Source organism: Acipenser ruthenus, chromosome 23 (genome assembly GCF_902713425.1).
Source record: "Acipenser ruthenus chromosome 23, fAciRut3.2 maternal haplotype, whole genome shotgun sequence".
NCBI lineage: Eukaryota > Metazoa > Chordata > Actinopteri > Acipenseriformes > Acipenseridae > Acipenser > Acipenser ruthenus.
This window is the reverse complement of record NC_081211.1, coordinates 1168842-1191598: the sequence shown is the minus strand read 5'-3', so window position 1 is coordinate 1191598 and position 22757 is coordinate 1168842. Positions and strand designations below refer to the sequence as shown.

At 43.0% G+C, this 22757-nt stretch overlaps 1 protein-coding gene across 4 annotated transcripts in view; it reads right to left on the bottom strand.

Annotated features, from left to right (window-relative positions):
* Window positions 1-414: 414 nt before the first annotated feature.
* Window positions 415-22757, bottom strand: part of LOC117413052 (collagen alpha-1(XVI) chain-like) — a 48997-nt gene continuing 26654 nt past the window's right edge. The window contains exons 25-71 of one of the 4 annotated variants that reach the window (XM_058997325.1): window positions 22412-22456; window positions 22272-22307; window positions 21991-22044; window positions 21816-21869; window positions 21441-21596; window positions 21295-21330; window positions 20991-21098; window positions 20569-20691; window positions 20168-20221; window positions 19689-19730; window positions 19563-19598; window positions 19148-19201; window positions 18830-18898; window positions 18633-18686; window positions 18257-18283; window positions 18090-18155; window positions 17933-17983; window positions 17551-17622; window positions 16320-16373; window positions 14606-14650; window positions 14149-14274; window positions 13983-14012; window positions 13744-13836; window positions 13540-13584; window positions 12420-12464; window positions 10999-11052; window positions 10735-10788; window positions 9796-9849; window positions 9659-9703; window positions 9449-9502; window positions 9201-9236; window positions 8759-8821; window positions 8251-8322; window positions 7734-7787; window positions 7416-7460; window positions 6916-6960; window positions 6458-6511; window positions 5894-5947; window positions 5657-5707; window positions 5396-5485; window positions 4987-5022; window positions 4740-4784; window positions 3927-4118; window positions 3527-3593; window positions 2938-3114; window positions 2769-2846; window positions 415-2444 (exon numbers count right to left, since the gene is read on the bottom strand). In XM_058997325.1, the coding sequence (XP_058853308.1) occupies window positions 2248-2444; window positions 2769-2846; window positions 2938-3114; window positions 3527-3593; window positions 3927-4118; window positions 4740-4784; window positions 4987-5022; window positions 5396-5485; window positions 5657-5707; window positions 5894-5947; window positions 6458-6511; window positions 6916-6960; window positions 7416-7460; window positions 7734-7787; window positions 8251-8322; window positions 8759-8821; window positions 9201-9236; window positions 9449-9502; window positions 9659-9703; window positions 9796-9849; window positions 10735-10788; window positions 10999-11052; window positions 12420-12464; window positions 13540-13584; window positions 13744-13836; window positions 13983-14012; window positions 14149-14274; window positions 14606-14650; window positions 16320-16373; window positions 17551-17622; window positions 17933-17983; window positions 18090-18155; window positions 18257-18283; window positions 18633-18686; window positions 18830-18898; window positions 19148-19201; window positions 19563-19598; window positions 19689-19730; window positions 20168-20221; window positions 20569-20691; window positions 20991-21098; window positions 21295-21330; window positions 21441-21596; window positions 21816-21869; window positions 21991-22044; window positions 22272-22307; window positions 22412-22456 (3192 nt within the window). In that variant the 3' untranslated portion in view covers window positions 415-2247. The remainder of the gene's footprint in view (window positions 2445-2768; window positions 2847-2937; window positions 3115-3526; window positions 3594-3926; window positions 4119-4739; window positions 4785-4986; window positions 5023-5395; window positions 5486-5656; window positions 5708-5893; window positions 5948-6457; window positions 6512-6915; window positions 6961-7415; window positions 7461-7733; window positions 7788-8250; window positions 8323-8758; window positions 8822-9200; window positions 9237-9448; window positions 9503-9658; window positions 9704-9795; window positions 9850-10734; window positions 10789-10998; window positions 11053-12419; window positions 12465-13539; window positions 13585-13743; window positions 13837-13982; window positions 14013-14148; window positions 14275-14605; window positions 14651-16319; window positions 16374-17550; window positions 17623-17932; window positions 17984-18089; window positions 18156-18256; window positions 18284-18632; window positions 18687-18829; window positions 18899-19147; window positions 19202-19562; window positions 19599-19688; window positions 19731-20167; window positions 20222-20568; window positions 20692-20990; window positions 21099-21294; window positions 21331-21440; window positions 21597-21815; window positions 21870-21990; window positions 22045-22271; window positions 22308-22411; window positions 22457-22757) is intronic. The other 3 variants (XM_058997326.1, XM_058997328.1, XM_058997327.1) reach the window with 3 other exon arrangements.

Sequence of the window (22757 nt, the reverse complement as noted above, 5' to 3'; positions counted from 1 at the left end):
TGGCTCGCTTGTATGATCGGAGGACGCCTGCTGAACCTCCGGCAGTCCTGAGCTGTGTGGGGAATTGCTGCATTGAGGGTAAAATTATTGGGCAGTAAATTATATAGACAAAAACACAGATCCCGGTTCCAGTATTTCCACACAGTGCCACTTAACCAATGATGTCTATATATTTATGGTGTTGGGCTTTATATATATGTTTTAAGTGAATAAAAAGCAGCTTCATCAATACATTTGAATCTAAAACTTATATGGCTGGTTTCACAGACCCAGAGTAGCACGAATCTTGAACTTCTTTACCTAATGTAATTCGTCGCTAATCGTAGTTTGTGAAACCAGCCTTCAAGGAACTCATCTAAACAAAAGTTTCGACTCGTGCCATCATCAGTGAAAAAAAAAAAAAAACTTGACAAATAGGAATGAAGGATTTATTTAAATAAACCTCGGTGCATTTTATAAAAAGAGGACACTGGATCCCAGATTAATATATACAGAGATGCAAGAACAACACTGACTACCCGAACAGGTGGGTGCATTAAAACAACAAAACAAAAAAGAAAACAATGATAAAAAAAGGTAACAAAGCTTACGTAAAGAGACAGCCTAACGCCTATACACAGAGCAGGTGCACAGCGTAGTAAGCAATGGTTTTAAAAACAGGCGTCATCACTTAGTGTCATCTCTCAGCTGTGCAGTTCCATTATTGAATAACAGAATGGCTTATCTCCAGCTGGGTGAGCAAGGTTCGTTGTAAATTAGAAGATAACACGTTTCTGTAAAGTTACACATTTGTGCCAGTGACCTTCCCAATGCCCATCACCCAAAGTGTGCCAGGACAACGAAAACAACTTACCAACACCCAGCAGTCTTATCCATCTCTGCTATCTGCACAACGACTTGGGGGGCAAGGGCGGATTTCAAATGGGTCTCAAACTGGGCTTTAAAGACAGGGCACATGACAGGACAGAATCAGATATGCGATCGGCATTGGGTAGAGTTTATAGTCGTCTCCATTATTTTACTGTGAAACAGGACTGAAGAGATCCAAGGTACTGGTAGTGGCGGTGGGTAGATTTGGAGCCAGGGAGTTAAAACGAATGAAACAGCAACAATTTTCAAGTACAACGCAAGCATTTTTGAAGAGTGGTTTATTAGAAAACGAAATGTAAAATATTCTAAAATGATACATTTATATTCTAGCAGAGTCCAGACCTACTGTTCCAGAATTATAAACAGATATATAACGGCTATCTTCGTTTTACATTTTAGTTGACATTAAAAAATACGTTCAGGCTGAAGCATTCAAGAAATAACACTGCAGCAGGACATGCTCAAGGAATACCGGCTACACTCCTTAAAAACGTTTGTAAATGGGTCACGATATAAAAATATGTACAGCGGATACTCTCACATAAAACACTGCTTGACTGAGGCACTCATTTAAAAGGTCGGGGGCTTCAAATAAAAAAATAAAGCGCATTCATTTCCCTGTTAAATGACATCATTCAATGTCATTTTCAAATGGTATATGTACTGCATGTTAGTACACATTTTTGATCATGCGGTTGCATTATTAGTATTTCAGTTTTGATCATTCTGAAAGCTATTTCCTTCTCCAACTCGAATGAATGAATGAATGAATGAATGAATGAATGAATGAATGGGGATTATGATGATGCAATAACATTCAGGTACAGGCTGACCCCCTCCTCCCTCAATGCAAACCACCACCACCACACACCTGAGCCCATTGGAAATGATGTGAAATACCAATTGCATATAACCAAAAAAAATGCACCAGGCTTCAGATGAGGTTCATTTCAGCTTGTTAACAGAGGTGCATGTGCGGGGTTAGACAGAATAGTAGAAACAGCAGACACAGTCCTGTCAATAGGGTGTAGGATCACAAAGGACAGCACTGATTTGAAGGGAGACAGACGTGACCATTTTCAAATGCAAATCAAACAGAGAAATTAAACTACATAACGCCCGGGATTTATTATGCATTACACAGACCATTTTACATCAAAGCATGCGCTGAGCATTGCAGGCGTTTCCAATTTGTTGTCCAAACCCCGTACACAAGATCGCTGTACAAAAAGTGAATGAAGAGTGAATGATGGCTTTAAAAGGATCTTAGGAATATTTCCAAAAAAAAAACAAAAATAAAAAACAGGTCCATTGTTTTGCGTTCCTGTTCCACGTCTCTCTCTTGGTCTCTCTCTGTCTCTCTCTCTCTCTCTCTCTCTAGTACATTGGTCCCTTCATGCTCTTGGAATCGTATTGATCCACACCCATCATACTGAAGCAGTCTGAAGGGTTGCAGCGACCCTCTTTCCCTGCCGATCCTGGCTGACCCGCTGGACCCGGTACTCCAGGGTTACCCTGTTGACCCACTGGACCTGGCGGACCCGTCTTGCCATAGCCTGGGGGCCCATGGGGACCTGGGGAGCAGAACAAAGAGCTGAGATCGAGTGAATGATTGAATGAGAGATGGAAATAAGACTCCTCTTGCATAGGTTTTATTACAGGCTTGATTAGCTTGAACAGTGTATAGGTAACAAGCTCAAGTGTGCCTTATTAAAACTTGCAGTAAAACAAGGAATGGATCACACTGCTATGTAATGGGAGTCTTAGTTCCATCCCTGTTATTCAATTTTTACCGATGGAGAGGGACAAAGGTGACCAGCTTCAGAGATATTTCAAGACTAGACTCCATAACAGACTGACTGCAAACTCTTCATTAGAAATAAAATGAAAAGACTTGCCTTGAATGCCGGGCGGCCCACACTCTCCCGTCAATCCAATTCCTTTGTCGCCCTTCTCTCCCTTTTTGCCCAATTCACCTGTAGGGAAAGCAATGCAGTTGTTCAGCCATCTCCCACTGCCCTAAGAGCAGGGCTGTTCAAATCAAAAGGCTCTTTGTTTGGGGCTCACCCTGGGGCCCGGGGAGACCCTGACGCCCCTCTCTCCCAATCTGTCCCGGGATTCCTGGCATTCCGGGTGGTCCTAATCTTCCAGGTGTACCATCCTTTCCTGGAGGTCCTGGCCGGCCAGGGGAGGACACCTGCTCCATGGGGAATTGGACCCTGGACATGTAGTATGCAATCCGCTCTGTAACATAGCATCATCCCCCTCATCATCATCCTCCTCCTTTTCATCATCATCATCATCATCATCATCATCATCATCACCATCATCTGCTTACACGTATTTCATCATAGCCCGAAGCATCCTGATATAATTTTCTTTTATTTATTTATTTTATCAATTATTCACATTTTTGTGTACCTACATTACTTTTTTCTTTTGGTACACAGCAGTTTTCCTTTCCCAAATTTTAAATACTATATATTATATAAGAACGAGAAGTAACCATGTATTTAAAAGACAGTTCGATGGAGATTCCTTATGATTCTATAAAACGTAAACGTTATGTTAAAGAACGGCTGAAATAACAGGAAGTGACTTCATGTTCTGCTCATCACTCGGTTCAGAAAACAGAAGAGAGACAAGTTGCAGTTACCATCAAAGATTCTTAAGACCTCCTGTCGGACGAACCTCTTGATTTCATCAAAGTTAATGGACTCGCCCTGTGGAAATGAGCATTAGAGAGTGAGGATATTGCAGAGCTTCTAAAAATGATAAATCCTCTATGGGGATTTGAACAGCATAAAAAAATATATACGGGATACCGAAAGCTTCAGAAACGCAAAAACGAAATTACTATATTTAAAAAAAAAAGACAAACCATAAAAAGAAAAATATACAGAATTTAATAAACAAAAGGCAATGCTTTACATCATTATTTTAGCCTCACATTTAGCGTTTCACTTTTTTTGTTTAGTTTCCTGCAGTTCATTAATTCACACTTGTATTGCAGTAGCCTGACTGGCCTTTCCAGGAATTCCTATTCATTTCCTTACCCCTGTTCCCGGTATTCCAGGCTCTCCAGGTGCTCCGGCAGGCCCTGGAGTTCCTGGGGAGCCTCTCTCTCCTGGGGGACCCATGGGCCCGATGGGGCTCATCATACTGCTGCTCTTCGGTAATCCTCCAGGGGGCCCGGGCCGCCCCCTCTCCCCTGCGGACCCCTTCTCACCCGGAGAGCCGGAGTCTCCCTGAGGAAACAAAGAGAGACGCTCACAACAACCCGCCTGCCCGGTGTGTGCTCTCTGCTGTTCGGCTTTCAGACTTCACCCCATTAAAAACGCTGCAGCGTGAATCCCGAATACGTGCCGAACGCAGTTGAAATTTGCCATCCTTGTGTTCAGAAAGCAAACACAGCGATATAATCCAAACTAGTTAGAAACGCCGCAAATAGGAGCATGTTGATAGTTCTGAGGGTTGTTGTCACGTTGTTGCATTTTATTGCATTCACGTCAGAATAAGGCCCATAGCCTCACTCATGGGTACTTGGCTAGCAGACATAGTAACGGCTTCCAGAAGGTGTCTTGATTGTCAAGAGCCACATTGCTGGCTATCCAAAGTGGTGTCTTTACATCCAAAAATAAATACCATTTTTTTTTTTTTTTTTTAAATAGCTTAACCTTTATGTGGAAGGTACTGGCTGGTGATGCTCTGTGGTGCTTTGATTTGATTCGCCTGCTGAAACTTTGCTCCTCTGGCTCGTGTTTGTTTCTCTTTGCAGGACAGTGACTGACAGTAAATAGTTTTGCTTTGGAAAAACCACACAATATGTATGTATACAATATACAAGAGAAATGTCAGGCTTCTCTTACCTTCTGACCTGGCTGTCCCGGTTCTCCAGGTACCCCAGGTGATCCCTACAGTGGAGAAAAAAGCAGAGCTTCGGACAAACTCCCAATGAATCCAGTGCTATAAAATCTTGGGATTACAGAAATGTGAGCTTTACTCTTGTGTTTTTTTTTTTAACTTCTCCAATCAGGTACCCTCGATGAGTTTGCAGTGTTATAATACAAAACCAGTCCTATTATTCCCAGTACATTCCCAGTGTTATATACGTACATCTTTTCCGTCTTTTCCGTCACTGCCTGGTTCCCCCTGGAAAAAAAATAATTAGGGAAAAAAAGTTTAACATTTTGTCTTTGATGTTTCAACATTCCGATGATGCATGATCGATGATACTGGTATTGTTTTAAAAATTAGATATATTTTGAAAATTGAAAACAGAAACAAAATATATATATATATATATATATATATATATCTTTGATCTTACCCCATGGCGTGCAAACACCGAGATATTCAACTCGGCACAAACAGGATTTGAACCACGCTTGCATGACTCACCCTGCCTTCCACACACAAGTACTTTTAATAGGCAAGCCATTGCCTACCCTTTCACTGAAGTTCTTAGTTTCCCCTTATAGTGTTTGAAGCTCTGGATGAACAGTAATAAACAAGCCATACTTACAGGCGGCCCAGGGTGGCCAGAAGGCCCTGGAGGTGCCCCCATGCCTGGGGGCCCCCTCTCTCCCACCTGCCCGCGCTCCCCTTTCACTCCCTGTCGATGGAGACAGCACAAGAACAGGGCAGGGGATGAAAATCAATCATTAAAATGAGCACGACCTTCAGGCTTCATAACATGAAAAGAATAATTAATTGCAGAGAGAGAGAGAGAGAGAGAGAGGGAGAGGGAGAGGGAGAGAGAGACGTGGTATTCAATTAAACTTACAATTCCAGAGGGTCCGGCTGGCCCCGGAGGCCCCACCATTCCTGGCGACCCCTAATTGCGTGAAACAAATAAACACAAAAGTTAAAAAACATATATTAACTGGAGTGCGATAACACAACCACAGAACAGGAGGCTGTCCCCCTTGACAACGTGATAATAAGCAGAGGGTGACTTTAACACGAGAGATATGCCGCGGGTTTGACTGTAGGAACAACAACAAAAACAACAACAACTCACTATGTGTCCGGGAGGTCCAGGAGGTCCTGGGTGTCCAGGCTGCCCCTGATCACCCTGGGAATACAAGAGCAGAGTCAGCAGGAACCGGAGAAGAGGAAACTGACCCCACTGTGATCCAGCATGCAGTCTGCCTCTTAAACCACAAAGCAGGCGGAGCCGCAGTGGAGACCCCTGGGATACAGTTACTGCCACGGACGCATTGCCATCGCTTTTCATTTTCGATTATAACTCTCGTCCCCATTGGAATCTACAGCAGCAGGTGCGCTTACAATCCCGCTGAGAATGTTTCCAAGTGTCCGGTGGCTCCTCTAATCAAGCTGAGAGCGCAGTTTCTCTTGCGCTTTCGCTTCGCTCGCGGGCCAGACCCAGCAAAGGTGGTGTGAGAATGAAATGCACTCTTAATTGATTAGGGGCAGCCACCAACCAGTTAGAAACATGCATGAAAGTGGACTTCTTTCCTTTCCAGACACATGTAGTGTATTTAGATTTTCTTCCATTTTGTCCTGTGCATGAAAGGCGCTATATAAATAAAGTATTGATTGATTGATTGATTGTCAGGATTACCTCGACTCCGGGTCTTCCTGCACTCCCATGCTGACCAGGAGGTCCAATGTCTCCCTGAAACAGAGACAGGCAGTCAGCCCGAAGGAGACACAGCGGCTGCAGTCCTGACCTTCATACAGAAACTGATAGGAAGAGCCTGCAGCTTATAGAGTAGCATGTCTAAAAGGATTACCTTGCAGAAACTTCCGGTGCACAGAACACAACAGTGTGTGCTATACAGTACAAACCAGTTACCATATAGAGACAAAATGCTAATCACACACAGAGTGGACTGTATACATTATTACAGGTATGCAAAGATATATTGTTACACAAGAATTGTGGTAGTCTTTAAATTACAGAGATCTTTACTTTAGATACATACATTAGATATAATGAAAGCAAGCAGAGGAAATAATAATAATAATAATAATAATAATAATAATAATAATAATAATAATAATAATAAATAAAATTACTTTCTGTCCTGGAAAACCTGTATGTCCAGTTTTCCCTTTCAAACCCTGAAAGACAAAAATAAAAACATTTTTAGTCTAAAGCTTACCGAAACCAATGCTATGCCTTTAAATATATATATATATATATATATATATATATATATATATATATATATATATATATATATATATATATATATATATATATATATATATATAATAATAATAAATACTGGAAAATATCAAAAGTTCTGCATCTTGTATCCCCATCTTGGTTCTGTTTAAAAAATATTCAGAACGGAGGTTGTTACAGCCTCTAATGTAAATTGTACATCTCCTTAACTGTATCCAGCCACGTGTAGTTATAATGCAATGAAGATGGAGTGGCAGTATACACACATCCTAGTTTGGTTTTTCAGCACGACTCGAGATTAACCAGAGTGGTTTTAATAGACAACACACATGCCTCTATTGCATTTGATCATCTCTAGTAAAACATGAGAATGAATGCAGCAACTTACTGGAATCCCCTTGTGTCCTGGTGGGCCAATAGGACCTGGCTCACCCTGAAAGAGAATCAAACCAAGTTCACAGTTATCCGTATAGCGCTGCATTATTTTACAAAGACAAAGCTGCTGTGCAACGCCATGAGATCAGGGCACACAGGGCAACAACACAGACCAGGAGATCAAAGAGACAACACGTTTTTGAATGCAGAACTTCAATCTCATCTGGGTAAAACATGGTAACACAAATAAAGAAAGACTGCTCGCGGGAACCTGGAAATGCTAGGTCAAGTCACGTGGCATTCAGTGCTGAAGTAATGCGTGTCCTCTTACCCTTAGACCGGGCTTCCCATCCTTGCCGTCCAAACCCTCCATGCCAGGGACACCCTAGAGGAGAATGGGAGGCATTAGCATCATCTAGGCAGTGTAGCTCCAGCAAGTACCCCTCCGTGACATGCACAACATCCAAACCAAGCAGGACCTGGTCAACCCTCAAAGAACATTCTCACGCCAACCTCAGAGGAGCACTGAGAATGCTGACCAGAACCTGACTCTGGGAGAGTGGAAACTTGGTATAAGGTGGCGACACTGCGACACCAGGAACATGTTCTCATGCACTGACGGGCAGGACGTCACACACACACACACACACACACACACACACACACACACACACAGGCACATGTATTGTTGCTCAGATCTTCGGTTCTCTTTGGGGATATAAACACAGACCTGGTCCTCCATCATGCAGCTGTGTCACACTGCATCCAATTGCTTATATCACAGTGAGGTCTGGTTAGGACACTTTGGAGGGTCACTGGAAAGTGTGTTAACGGTTATCAACTCTTACCTGTCTGCCAGAGGGTCCAGGTGACCCTGGGGGTCCGCTGGGTCCCTGGGGGCCTTGTGGTCCTTCACTACCCTGTGGGTACATGTCTCAAATCAATAATCATAGGCTAACCAATTCAATATTCCAATTCAGAAATTCAGTTAACTTGTACAGGTCAATTCCATGTAATTCCACCCTTATTCCACCCATAGTTACCATGTAAAAGCAGATCCAGTTCTTCCCATGTTATAACACAGTGGTGCATTCCCCGTAATCTAAACACCCTTTTACAAGCATTATTCTTTTCAGTAAAGTTAGCAGAGCAAGGGTCAAGGACTAGCTGCTCAAGTAAAGTTCTACAGTACATTGTGAACTCAGATTCAGGGTCTGGATAAGGGGTCCAGTCACAATTTTACCTGCAGGAGAATGTTGAGGGAGGTGTGCTGTTGTCATGACGCTACTTAAGAGAATTGAAATTGTTACAAGTGCGAGGAAACAAAGGCAGGCAGAAATGTGGAGATGAACGTACCTTCTCTCCAGAAGGTCCTGGGGGTCCCGAAGATCCAGCCTTCCCAGGGAAGCCGGGGGGGCCCTAGGTTGACAAACATTCACATTAAAAAGAGCTCTTCATTCTCGGCGCTCTCCAGAAACAGCGACCGCTGTATCTCTTGCCTATTCGCTTGTTTTTTATCATTTCAATCACTGCTGTAGCCGTTTAGTCAAGGTACAGTGTATGCTTTTGGCACACCTCAAAATTATGATTCAGCATTTCATTAAATGGAACTGAAGGGCAAGGCTCTGTAGATTCACTTTTTAAATTGTCACCCGAATGTATTTTACAATTTTACAAATCAACAGAACCACGTATGAGAAGTAACTAACATGCATGCCCTTGGAGTAAAGTGTATGGCTTGCTGGCTTGCTGTTTATGAGACATTACTGTAAAGGCTTGTTCCAGTCCGGTTACTTACTGGTTGTCCTGGAAAGCCTGACTGTCCTTGGAAACCCTACAGTAGAACAGAAAGCAGAGGTTTACAATAAAGGACTCAAACACAGGCGCCCTTCTGCATCTACTGTAATAACAAATGCATGTTTATGTGCTGAAAGTCGTACTATAAACTAGAGGAACCGTCACCATTATAAGTACAAATGCAGTCGTCTCTTATTATACAGACAGGAGCATGTCCGTGACAGTTCATAACACCATCTCCACTCTCACCTGATCTCCTTTCAGTCCTGGGCTCCCAGATTCACCTTTATCCCCTTTGAGCCCCTGTAAGGAAAGTTAGGGAGCGCATTCAGCCGAGCACAACGCAGTACATTTATAATAGCCATCAAGAATCCGCAACTGGATCAGCTTTCCATCTCAAGACTGGGGATGCTTTTACACAGGCTTTCCTTGTTCCAGCAGGTGAACTATTTTACTTACCGCTGGTCCGGCAGGTCCTTGATAGCCAGGTGATCCAGGAGGACCCTGAGAAGACAGCAACATTCACACTGTCTGCCTGGTTCGAATTACAGAGTGGATGCTTGCTTGTAATGGGAGAACTTGAATTGGAATCTTACCGATGCGCCCTTCTCTCCATTGGATCCAGAATGACCCCGCTCCCCTTTCAGTCCCTGCGGGGGAGGAACAGACCAGTTAGAGATGATTGTGACCAACAGGCAACAGACAGGGGGGGGGCATTTATCAACTGAACAGAGCACAGAGTGAACCCCACTGTTCCAAATGACACCACAGCAAAGCAGATGCGCGACACGAGGAAAGCAAGTCTCCAAATTCAGCTGTTCAGTTGGCTTGAAGGTTTAATCATGATTTCCATACACTGTACAATTTGATTTAATAACAGAATTCATAATAATTGGGGCAGCAGTGTGGAGTAGTGGTTAGGGCTCTGGGCTCTTGACCGGAGGGTTGTGGGTTCAATCCCCAGTGGGGGACACTGCTGTTGTACCCTTGAGCAAGGTACTTTACCTAGATTGCTCCAGTAAAAACCCAACTGTATAAATGGGGAATTGTATGTAAAAAAAAAAAGTGATATCTGTATAACGTATAATGTGATATCTTGTAACAATTGTAAGTCGCCCTGGATAAGGGCGTCTGCTAAGAAAATAAATAATAATAATAATAATAAAAGAATACTCCGTGAACATACATAAAATGCTGAGATTATTTCCCTCTCCTTATAAAAGATTACCACTGTATTTGCAGTTTTCCCTCATGCTTTTCCCACGGTTATACAGTTTATTAACATGCTTTACCATGCCTCGCTATTCTTTACAGAGCTTGTCTATGCTTTACCATGCTTTGTGCTTAATTACATCCTGCTATGCTTTTACTTTGGGAAACTTTTACAAGGGTCACAAGGATTGCTGTAGACCACCCGCTTGCCGATTGGGCAATCCTGATTGTTGGAATAACCACAGCACTCCAGGAACGTTCCTGGAGTATCCTCAGTGTGTCTGGGAATAATCAGCGGACACTGTGATGCTTTCAGTACTTACTGGCATGCCTGGGGGTCCCATTGATCCCGGGTAGCCAGGAGTGCCTGGCGGACCCTGAAAGACCAAGCGATAAAAAGTCATTAAAAGGATTTATATAAATGCATTATGACACATATATTACATTTGTGTTGTAGGGATCTTGTTACTAGCTGAAGCTTTCATGCAGTTTGGGGAAACAAAATGTTAAACCAAGTGAAGAACTAAAACTTCTGTGCACAGCTTTGCCAATGCTAATAAGAGATATGGAAACGGTGTTTGACTCACCTGCTCCCCTTTCATTCCTTCAGGGCCAGGCATGCCCCTCTCTCCATGCAGTCCCTTTGAAACAAAACACAGTTCAACACACCTTCCTCAGCATGAAGCCACACACACACACACAATCACAGCCGAAAACCACTAACCACTGGATCACCCCTGTGCTAATCCAAGAATACAATGCAATACACATTATCCATCTTCTCTTGTGCAACAGTCACAATGATGTTTAATGAGCGTCATGTCATGTGTTAACAATTACAAGTGCAAATATGGAATAATGAGCAAGACAGGGTGACACACAAAGCCCCACAGCCGACACGTGAGATCACAAACCATTGGGATTAATGAACGCTGCTCCAGTCATTACCACTGCTGTAGGGACTGCTGGGGCCCGGCCAAACACATACATCCGGATTTTACTGGACAAAGCGCACGCTTTTTAACTGAGCATTTCAGGGTTTTACTCTAGTTAAGTTTTAAAGAGGTTCATCAAATCACGTGACTGATTATTCACGTACTGTACAATCCCGTACAATGGAATTGAATTGCATTAAATAGTTCATGCTCTAAAAATACCAAGAAAAACACTTTCACATGTACAACAAATAACGTCTTTTCAACAGATTTAAGGTGCTAAGGTGTATTGAAATGTAACACATTTGAATAAATCGAATAACAACAATGGTATCATTTTTTCCGAGAGTGCAGATCTTGACAAGGCATTCTAAATGTTTAAACCACACCAGGGTCTATAGAAACAGATTACGTGCGTTAATCTCAGATTTCCATCTCTTTTTTTATTTAGCTGTAATGACTTCTAATATGTTTCTGAGTGATACGATAGATAACATTTGGTTTTAAGTGAAGAAATTAATTTTTTTTACTGTGATGATAAAATATAATAATTTCTCCAAAAATCAGGACATATCCTTTTGGCCTGGCCTTACACATTTCCTTGAAATAACACAGCAGCTAAACTCAGAATCAGAATCGAATGACTGCAATGACACTGAACGCGGATTGACTGATCAGCCAGTGTCACCCGGAAAACCCAAATTAGGGCTGGTGAAATGCGATCAAAAACAAAGGAAACACAAAAACAGAAAAACTAGAACCCAGCAACTAAGTAACAGAACTGAAGACATCTTAAATCAGTTACAAAAAGAGACTTGGAGGAGGTACGGCTGTGAAAATATGGTCCATATCCCAATCTGTGGACCCGAGCACCAGCTAGCCCACTGACCTAACCCTCTAAAAACCAACCCTTCCTTACTGTAAGGCATGTTTTAACCAGAGTGCATGCTTGGCTAATGAGTACGCCCAGGCCCTGGGTTACACTGTAACACGGTCAGAAACCACCAGAGTGAAAGCAAAAGAAGCAAAGCACACAGATGAGCCCGGCGCGGGCTGAGCACAGGAGAGCTTACAGGTAATCCAGCCGGACCAGGAGAACCAGGGAAACCTGGAGGGCCCTGGAAGGAGAAACAGGCAGTGAGAGGGCAACACCTTGCAACACTCCGGGGTCCTTCAGCTACAAGGGCACCAACGTCAGCTACTGGAATGTTTAGGGGTTACCATATGACTTCAGGTACACTGGGACAGTTTGGGACAGTTCAGGCTTTAAAACTTGCATCGCAATGCATTCTGGTATGTTTTGCCTGTCTCAGGAGCCTTTCACTGCAGGACTACACTTACCAGAATGCATTGCATTTGTACCAACAGCAGAAGCTCCTCAACATGCTTGCAATGAAGAGAAAGCCAATAAACATACAGGAATTTTTAAAACCCTAATATTATTTTTAGTTTGGGGTCGTGTTCTCAATGTGGTTAACCTGGCTACTTTCATATACAGCTAGGAGAAAAGATGCAGTTATTAGTTAGTGATTCATGTTTTTCCCCCCGACTAGTAGATTATCACTGTGTGCTTTACAACGGTAATCTAGTGTGCTCTATTCAGTTATTAGTGCTTTACTTGTTATACATTGGAGTAGTGGGCTACACTCAATTGTTTGTTAGGTGCCCTGGTTAGTATAGTAGAGCAGCAGAAGTGTGTTTCATTGAGTCACAAGCTATATCCAGTATCCAGTACCAGGTATATCGAGCCAGACGAGTGAACATCAGATCTGAGAGTGTCACTCTGCTATTTGTAAAAAATAAAATAAAATAAAATAAACATAGAACTGCATTATCAAAAAAAAAATGGATGCAGTTCTTGGTCTTTCCACTTGAGGGTGCTATAACCCAAGCCATTGAGACATTGCTGTTAGCTACCAATATTAGTAGACAAAGCAATTGGAACCAAATGCTAACTTTTGCTGTTGAAATTGTGCGCCTTCAGCACCAGCTGCCACTATAATAATTCTGCAAATCTTGTGTCCTTTAACGTCTAGGAGAGGAACTGGTCATGTGTCAGTAGTGTTACAACACTGCCCTCTTCTGGGCAAACTGAGCATTGCCCAGGAGTCTGAAAGCTTGGGGGAATAGCAGTCAGTCGTAATGCTCCAATACCACAGAACTGTTACATGTGTCTCTTGTTCTTATGCTTACCATACTGCCTGGTGAACCTGGGAATCCTCTTTGTCCCTGAGGCCCCTGCAAGGAGAATAAACACAGTCTTTAATGTTCAGTGCTCTTAAAGGATATGACAGACAGATGGACCACACTGCTGCACATTACATGGACTTTATAAATCTAGGGCTGTGCAAAAAAAAAAAAAAATCCCAGAATCTTATACGGAAGATCCCGACTCACTTGCTCGCCTTTGTCTCCCTGCATTCCCGGCATTCCAGGGGTCCCTGACACTCCCGGGCAGCCCGCCCCGCCCTCTCTGTTGTCACTGTCGCCCTAGAATGGGAAGAAAACATTCAGGGTGTTCATGGGGGCTGGATGCTGCTGTGGCAACTGCCTGGCTGTCGACAGCAAGCCCGATTTAACTGCGCTCTCACAACTCAAATTATAAACTGTCCTTGTAAACACTACGATACACCTACCCTTGCCTCTTCTCTCTGGAGTTCAAAGCACTGCAAAACAAAGGAAACAATTCATATTAAATCACATGCCTAAAAGCGTACCTCACACAGAAGTGGCAGCTGAGAGCTCTGGAAGGCTTCAGGAGCTCTACTGTTGCCAGGCAGCGGCTCGGAGGTTCCGTCTTACCTTCTCACAGCTGTCCTGGTCTCCTGACCCCGGGAGACCCTGCACCCCCTGCTCCCCTTTCTCCCCTTTGATCCCGATCACACCAGGAACACCCGGGTGGCCCTGAGAGCAGCCTCCACAGATCTTCTGAAAAACGAGGGACGGCAGTTAGACTTCACCTGTTCCAGGTTTTATTACATGCTGGATAAGCCCCAATGTATAGTTAACAAGCTCAGGTGTGTCTTATTTAACTCAAAGTAAAACCAGGAACGGATCATTAGCTAAATCTAAAACTAGCACCATTAACATCATCGGTCTTGTCTGCACCAGCGGCGAAACGTCAATCGATATTTCAGTGTTCAAAACAAGCAGATCAAAATGCTTATGTGAACTGTTTTTATTCTCTAATAGAATGTTGGCAAGAGCTGTCCTGACTGAATGCGGAATCCTGCACCCTCCCCTCGTTTTCTGTGCTTACCTTCAGTTCCTCCATGCTGCTATCAGCTACCATTGACAGGGGGGGCTGTGGACAGGAAAATAAAGAGTGTTAGTGGGGGGGCAGTGTAGCTTAAGAGGTTAGAGCTGAGGACAGGGAGACTGGACTCATCAGTGCCTCACTGTCCCCCCCAGTCGAGTGCAAACTGGGATCTAGATACTGGAAAATCAGTTGGGCTACACTGGGAGAATACAAACAATTCTGAAGTTTATAACAGATGGTCGCCATGGGCAACAGGGATACTGAAACCACAGTTACACTGTAACTTCAACTCAAAGAAAGAATTCAGGACATCCCAGCTTCTTCAATGTGGCTTACATGCCTAAGAAGTACACGGTAATCTTTATATTTCTTAAGCCATTTATTATTATTTTTTTATTATTGTTGATATAGTTTTCTATATCCAAGTGTAAATTTTTCCTTGTAATGCAGAGCAGGTAAATGTCATAGAGAAATGAGTTCCATGTTTCTTACGAGGGCTCGGTAGAGAAATCCAGGAGGAGGAGGGGGAGGAAGAGAGGAAGGAGAGGAAAAGATCAACCAGTTGTTGATTGGAGGAGTTGACATTCTTGTTAGAATAGACAAAAATAAGGGAAAAAAGAGTGGATTAAGTACTTGAGGAAGTGCTTCATTCAGTGGTTAAAATGACAACATCCATTAACTGCATTTGTTTTATGTATATGTTAATACACTAAGCATCCGCTCTTCCAGTTTTGATTGCTATTTTATGTATTTATTAATTCAATACAATGCATATTCTCCTATAATAAATAACCTGGCATGGGGCAGTTGCTTCACTTCAATTAAAAGCAATAAGATCCAGCACAGAGAAAAGGGTCAAAGGCTAAATGTGCCAGGCTTTATTGCCATTATATGTCAATGTGGTTTTAGATTTTTATTTTTTTTATTTGGATTATTTATTACTTTTATACATTTTTATTTATGTAACTTCATTTTTTTAAAACATTGTTTAATTTTCATCTACTTTGTTTTGTGTTCTACTTGCGAGGAGAGCTCACGTTAATTAAGAACAATTACAGATTTTTCTGTAAATCAAGACCAGACTTGGATTTAGAGTTGTTCGGGCATTGACATATAATTGCTGGTTTCCCTGTCTCACTATGGTGTTCAGGCTCACTTCAGTGTGCCACGTTAATGGAGGTTCAAACTGAGTAAGTGATACCCCTGCATTGATTACAAGAAACACATTTCTTTAACTTCGCTGCATCGCAGCCGCACGTTCTTCAGCATAATCCAGATCGCTTTGATCGTTTATATTTACACAGAAAATCAACTGGAGAATCTATTTCTCAGGTGATTTGTGAGCGTTCGTGAGGAGAAAGAGAATGGCTCTTGTGAGGATCGTACTGTACATGTCCTATCCAGATCCCATCGCTGCTGTTCTGACAAACAAGCACCGTGTCGTTGTGGGAACAGACAGCAAGCACAACTTATCAGAGAAATCCCCTTTCTCGAACGTGCCTGAGTATTCCCCAGCCGACTCCTGCCCCATGAATATACATCCAGATTATGTTTGAAAACCGTATTGCAGCGCAGGATACAGCAAAGATAAAGCAGCACGTTCCCTGTAAACACTGCAGGCTGTCTGTCACACGTCAGCCTCTCTGCCTAACACTGCCCTCCTATTGCATCAGGAGAGCAGACCCTCCGTCCTCCTCGCCCACTCGTTACTTACTAAATCTCCCGGCGGGCCGGGCAGCCCGGGTAAGCCATCATTTCCAGGAATACCCTGAAAGAAGGAACTGCAGTTCAATACGATTAACTCGATTCCTCAGATTCTGCTTCAGCCCAGTGCCTTCTACTGTACTTCGCTACTTTCCTCTACAGCTATTGTGAGCTCCCTGGTATTAGTGTCCTTATTTCAGCACAATACCAGGATAGGGAAAAGTAGTGTGTGTGTTTTAGTATTAAAAGGGCCAGTCAGGTATATTTTGAAGAGTCCTTCCTTTCGGTTCTGCAGACAGATTTTGCTGCAGTAATAATGAAACAATGTCAATTGAAATTCACAGGGTTGGCTCCAAACAGCTTGAAAAAATACTGGTCGAGCTTCATATTAAGAGACCCTAGCTTACTAACATAAGTAACAAAGACCTGGTTAGTAAATATACAGTAATATATTTATTTAAATTATATATACATTTGTAATAATAATGGTACTTAATAAGCTAATTGATAATAGATAAATGTCCTTAATATAAAGCGAGATTAGATGACCAAAAATTACAACAGACACTACTTTTAAAAAAAAGAGCTTTGTGTATTTAAATGAAGTATCCCTTTGCAAAGAAATGAGGAAATGTAGGGAATTTATTCTGATATTGTCAAAAAGACTGACTTCCAGTTGTCAAACTGAAGAACTCTTTATGGTGCAACAGTGACACCCAGTGGCCACATTGGCTCACTACAAGTCATGCCTGATGTCACAATTGATGCAGCAGGAAATTATCCTGAAATGATGGATATCCCCACACAACCTCACTCCTCAGTAATCTAAGAGCAGGTGCGCTTCAGAGAGTTAGTGTAATTTTAAGCAGAGCTAATTAGAATTTAAATGCTCCTTTTAATATTTTAAACCAGCATGGCATTCTAAATCTCTTTTTCACCATCTCAATTAACACACACGTCATTTTATCACTTTTAATTAAGTTTTAAACATAGTTATGTTGTTATTTTTAATATTATTTTAACATACATCTATATATATAGAGAGAGAGATTATTGTTTTAAAAATACATTTTTAGTAAGGTTTTTTTTTTTTAAATACATTTTTGGTTTAGTTAGCCAGTTTTAGTCAGTTTCCATGAAAGCCCAAGCAGTCCCAACAAGAAGCGAAAGAGAAGAGGAAGAAGGTGCCCCAAGTAGAACAAGCGTGTCTCTCACCAGGGTGTGAAGGGTTAAGTTCTTACCTGCCGTCCGGGTTGACCAGTGGACCCCCCAGGGCCAGGGGGGCCGGGGGGTCCAGGGGGTCCAGCAGGCCCCTGAAATACAAATATACCATGTGACTTCAACCAGCTACCAACTGGAGATCCAGACTGGTCAGGAACATAACCTACCGTAATTAGCAGCACGTAACTCACACTCTTATACCACTGTTAGAAGCACTACACAGTCAAGCCTTTATTTATGACTCAGAAACGATACACATCTTTATAAACAAGCGTACAGTCTATAATTAGACACTATAGCATATACAGACACAGTTCAAAACCATCTTTGATTTACTCTCCTGTGAGTTATCCAAAGGGTGTATATAAATGCCTTTTATATAAAACAAACAATAATTCAAACCTGGGGGCCTGGCTGCCACACGTGGCCAGTGACCAGGGTTCCAGGGGCCCCCTGAGGGAAGAGAGAGAGACAGGGTTAGTTTTGCCCCAGTTACTCTTCCTTTAGGAGGGTCTGTTTGCTTTCCTGCCCATGCACAGCCTCAGTTCGGTGTACTCACAGGCTTGCCGATGGAGTTGGGGTCCACTTGAGGTGGGGGCTGGCAGCTGCACACTCCTGGCTCCCCCTGAGAGAAGCACAACACACTGGGGTTACATTGCGGAACTAAAACAGCAGTGTTTAATTCACTAACCTGGAAACCAGATCAGGGGCAGGGTACCAGCTTACCTTGTCTCCTCTGGTTCCCTTTTCACCCTAAAAAAAGGGAAAATGAAAAGAAGAAATGTTAAGCTTTTGATTAATACAATGCAAATCCGTCTTAAAATTCACCTGGCTTTCAAACACTAAAAACCCGCCCTCTATTTTAACTCGGATATTCCAACCTTTACAAAAATAATAAATAATATTTGTCAAAAGAGCGGTATGTGAACCAACAACCTTTGGGACCCGAGTTCAGTTTGCTAAACACCAAGCAACAAGGAGAAGGAGGAGGGTGGGACGATGGGCGGTTAACCAATGAACTGCCTTGGGTAATGCAGGCAGTCAAGTACCTAGGAAGCTGGATTAGGTGTGTGGATAGCCAATAGAAAGAGAGAACACTTACAGGTGTGCCGTCCGCTCCTGGAACACCATGCTCTCCAGGAATCCCTGCTTTGCCCTGGAATCAAACACAGACACACACACACACACACACACACACACACACACACACACACACACACACACACAGCTCAGTCAGTCAGCTGGCAGGGCTCTGGCAATGACAGAAGATATTCAACAAGAACCAGCGGTCAAACTTACCGGGGGACCGGCGACTCCGACTCCTGTAGGCCCCTGAGGGCCAGGTGGTCCTTGCGGCCCGTCATGCCCCTGCAATAAAAAAATAATTCAGCCGCTCAGTGTTACAATATTACCACTCAATGCTAATCATAATAAATAATGAAGTCACTCTCATCCAATCAAACCGGCAGCATTGCAGTTATTCAGATCTTTTCCTCTTGAATGGTTTACTATTCACCAAGGAAAGCGAACAGAGATCAAAATGCTTTGTGTTGCCCACCCAAAACTGTCTAAAATAGACAACATTTACTATACAATACTAACAACACCACTACTGACCTTCTCTCCCTTTGATCCCCGAGGCCCTGGCACACCAGCTACACCCTGGAGCCCCTGCAAGAACCAAGACTCTCGTTTAGCTGTCATTGCAAAGGACCCTGGGATGCATGAAGAACACGATGAAAAAATGAAATTGAAATGGTCTACTAATATTGTTTGGGAGTGACAGATGCCCGAGTTCCCTGTATGAGAGCAATGAAAAAAGTAAAGAAATATACCTGCGCAACCGTTACTCTTCATTATACATTCTGTTGTTTTAAAAGCCAATGAAGAACCCGTTTTAGCTTTTGCCCCTGCAGATATTACTACCTTTGATTGAAAAGGGGACATCGAGCTATTAAACAAACAGAATAAAAGACAGAAAAACAACTCGCAAGGTTGCTTTGTTTGTAAAACTCATAGATGGAGCTCTTACCGGTATTCCAGGAAACCCTCTTTCTCCAGCGTCTCCCTAGAGAATGGAGAGAAGCTCTCTGTTAGTGGAACAGGATTCAGTAAAAGCACGTTGGTATCTGACTGGAGTGAGTGGACCGGCACGTACCGATGGTCCAAGCAATCCGACTCCGGGAGACCCTGGCTTGCCCTGAAACAACAACAACACAGAGTGTTCAATTCATCCATTCATTCATCCAGTGTCGGGATCATGACTGCTTGTTATCACTACGGGGGATGTCAGTGGTTATTGATTATTTGGCCGCTGGTCCCCCACCTCTCAAGGGGAGAAGGAAGCCACCGTCCTGTGGACTGCATCGGCAACAGCCAGGCGAGTTTACCTGAGGTTTAACATGATCAAAGGAGGGAGCATGCATCATAATCCCTCCCCTGAATCTCAGCCTGGGCTTCTAAAAGCGTATGACAATTCAAACAGGCACACTCCCTTGTGGATACGATTCTGCTACAGACACACAATTCTGAATTGCAATCTCCTCATGTGCTACAGACACACGATTCTGAAGAGCATTCCTCTCATCTGCTACAGACAGTTCTTTTCCATTTTAGCGGATTCTGAACGGAACTTACCTGACTGCCCTTTGGTCCGACCGGGCCTTGAACGCCAGGAAGTCCTGGATTGCCCTAGGAAAAAACAACAAACTGTTACAGAGCAGAGATGAAACTACAGTACTCCTATTGCAGAGCACTTTCACCCATTCCAGGTTTTAATATGAGCTTGATTAGCCACAGTGTATTGGTAATAAGCACAGGGGTGTCTTACAGTTAAACCAGGATTGGATCAAACTGCTATAGCGAGAGTCTTATTTCCATCCCTGTTGAGTCGTTTTCTTTTTAAAAAGCTGATATAAAAAGGATAGCAGCACTTTCAGATTTAATCGTGGGGACGTCTCTTTGGAAACGGATGTGTGAACGCGGGTTTTAAAAAGACCAGATCAAGTGTGACCCCCGAATAGAAGAAGGGGACTCACGTGTTTGCCAGAAATGCCCACTCCTGGGGGTCCCGGCCCCCCTCTCTCTCCCTTCTTTCCCGGGATCCCGATCGTGTCCGTCAGTCCTTCGGGAAGGGAGGGGCACATCTCACAGGCATCTCCCTGACAACAAGAACAATGAGCAATGCTAACATCCCCTGGTCAAAGTGTCACTCACAGCGTCCGCCTGTCAAAACCTCTGTCTACTCTCCTGCAGTATTGTTGTGCTCATGAAACAGGTTTCCATGATAAACAATCACACAACGCTTTGATTTGCTTCTACTATAAAATACAGACTGCCCAGCTCTCACCTCAAATCAAGAACCACATTGTGAAGCTCTTAATGAGCTGGATAGCCCTGCTGTCTTAGACACACCAATAGCAGAGCAGCAGCTAGTTGTTCAAAGCCCTCAAAAACTCACCTTCTCCCCCTTCGGCCCGGGGAAGCCCTGTGTCCCTGCCTCGCCAGACAGGCCTGGCATGCCTGTCTGTCCCGGAGTCCCTGGGTCTCCCTGGAAACCCTGCTCACCCTGAGGGGGGCACACAGACAGAACACTGAAATAATATCCCTTCTGATAATGAGACAAGAATTGGGGTGGGTCTTTGGGACAAACAGGGAAAAGTTCATTCAATAGAGAGAATACTTACTTAATGTTGACTTTTAAGTTGCATGGCTTTTAAAAAAAAAAAATAATAAAATAAAAAAATGTATTCAATTGGACTTACCTTGTCTCCCTTGAACCCAGGAGTACCAGGCTTACCCTGCAGAACAGAAAACAGAGAACTGTCTCTGGTTTGTCTGGAGTTCTACAAGTAAGCATGACAAACACAGCCAGACTCCAAAACTGGTAAAAAAAAATTACAACTCGTACCGTTTGCTGGCTCAGTGCACTCACCGGTTTGCCCGGCTCACCCACGCCTGGCACCCCCTGGTCCCCCCTCTCTCCTGGCAGTCCTGGCAGTTTGATCACTGTCTGAGCGCCGCCCACCTCAGCGGGAAGAACGGGGCACAGACCACACGCCTCTCCCTGCCACGGACACAAAGAGGCGGTGAGATAGCTAACACTGAAGATTGCATGAGCCGAAATGCCTGCTTGGCATATCCTCTTATAGTTTTTACCTCGACAGTTTTGAAGTTGTTGTTGACAAACCTATTAACCTTTTCATGCATGGCAATCTCATATGTCTTTATATGTGGGCATACAGATACAAATACATGAATCAATATAAAATCACTGAATATTTACCTTTTCACCTTTTAATCCCGACCAGCCTTGAAGTCCTTGGTCCCCAGTGTTGCCCTGAAACAAAACGTACCACGTCTCTGAATGTAACCCACATTACATCAACCCCAGGGATAGTGCTGGAGAAAATAACAACAATAGTTAAAAGCATATTGAGTAACGCAATCGTTTTACTCGCCTTTTCTCCTTTAAGACCCTCAAGGCCAGGTAACCCTCGCTGTCCCGACTTGCCCTGGAAATGAACCAGCAGAAGAAAAATCTTAGTCTTTTTACACAAAGGTAATCAAATTACGTGTTTTAAAAACATTTAGTTCTACGATGGCACTCGTTAACTATGAATCATTGTGCGTTTTTCTTTCTTTATTGTAATTTCATATTTTTCGGAAAGCATTGAAAAAACAAAAACAGGAGAATCCACAGGGATCGTTGCTCACAGCGGAATATTAAAGTTCCACTCACCGCTTTCCCGTCATTTCCCTTCTCCCCTGCGTTTCCCTAAAAGAAAAGAAAACAGGAATTGCTTTAGTCATCACGGGCTGAATCCAAATCGTCACTCTGCCCCTAAATAAATATAAAGTTGATTTGTCTGTTATCATCACCTTCTCCCCTCTCTGTCCTGACAGACCTACAGCTCCTGGTTCACCCTGAAGAAAAAAAAAAAAATCAAGCAATTAAAAACCTATCCGAAACACCAATTCAATACAAACTAAATAGGTTTGTCGCTCCAATTCCACCATATAAGTTGCAGTAATTACTTCTATTATTATTATTTATTTCTTAGTAGACGCCCTTATCCAGGGCGACTTACAATTGTTACAAGATATCACATTATTTTTACATACAATTACATTATTTTTTACACATTATTTTTTTATACAATTACCTATTTATACAGTTGGGTTTTTACTGGAGCAATCTAGGTAAAGTACCTTGCTCAAGGATACA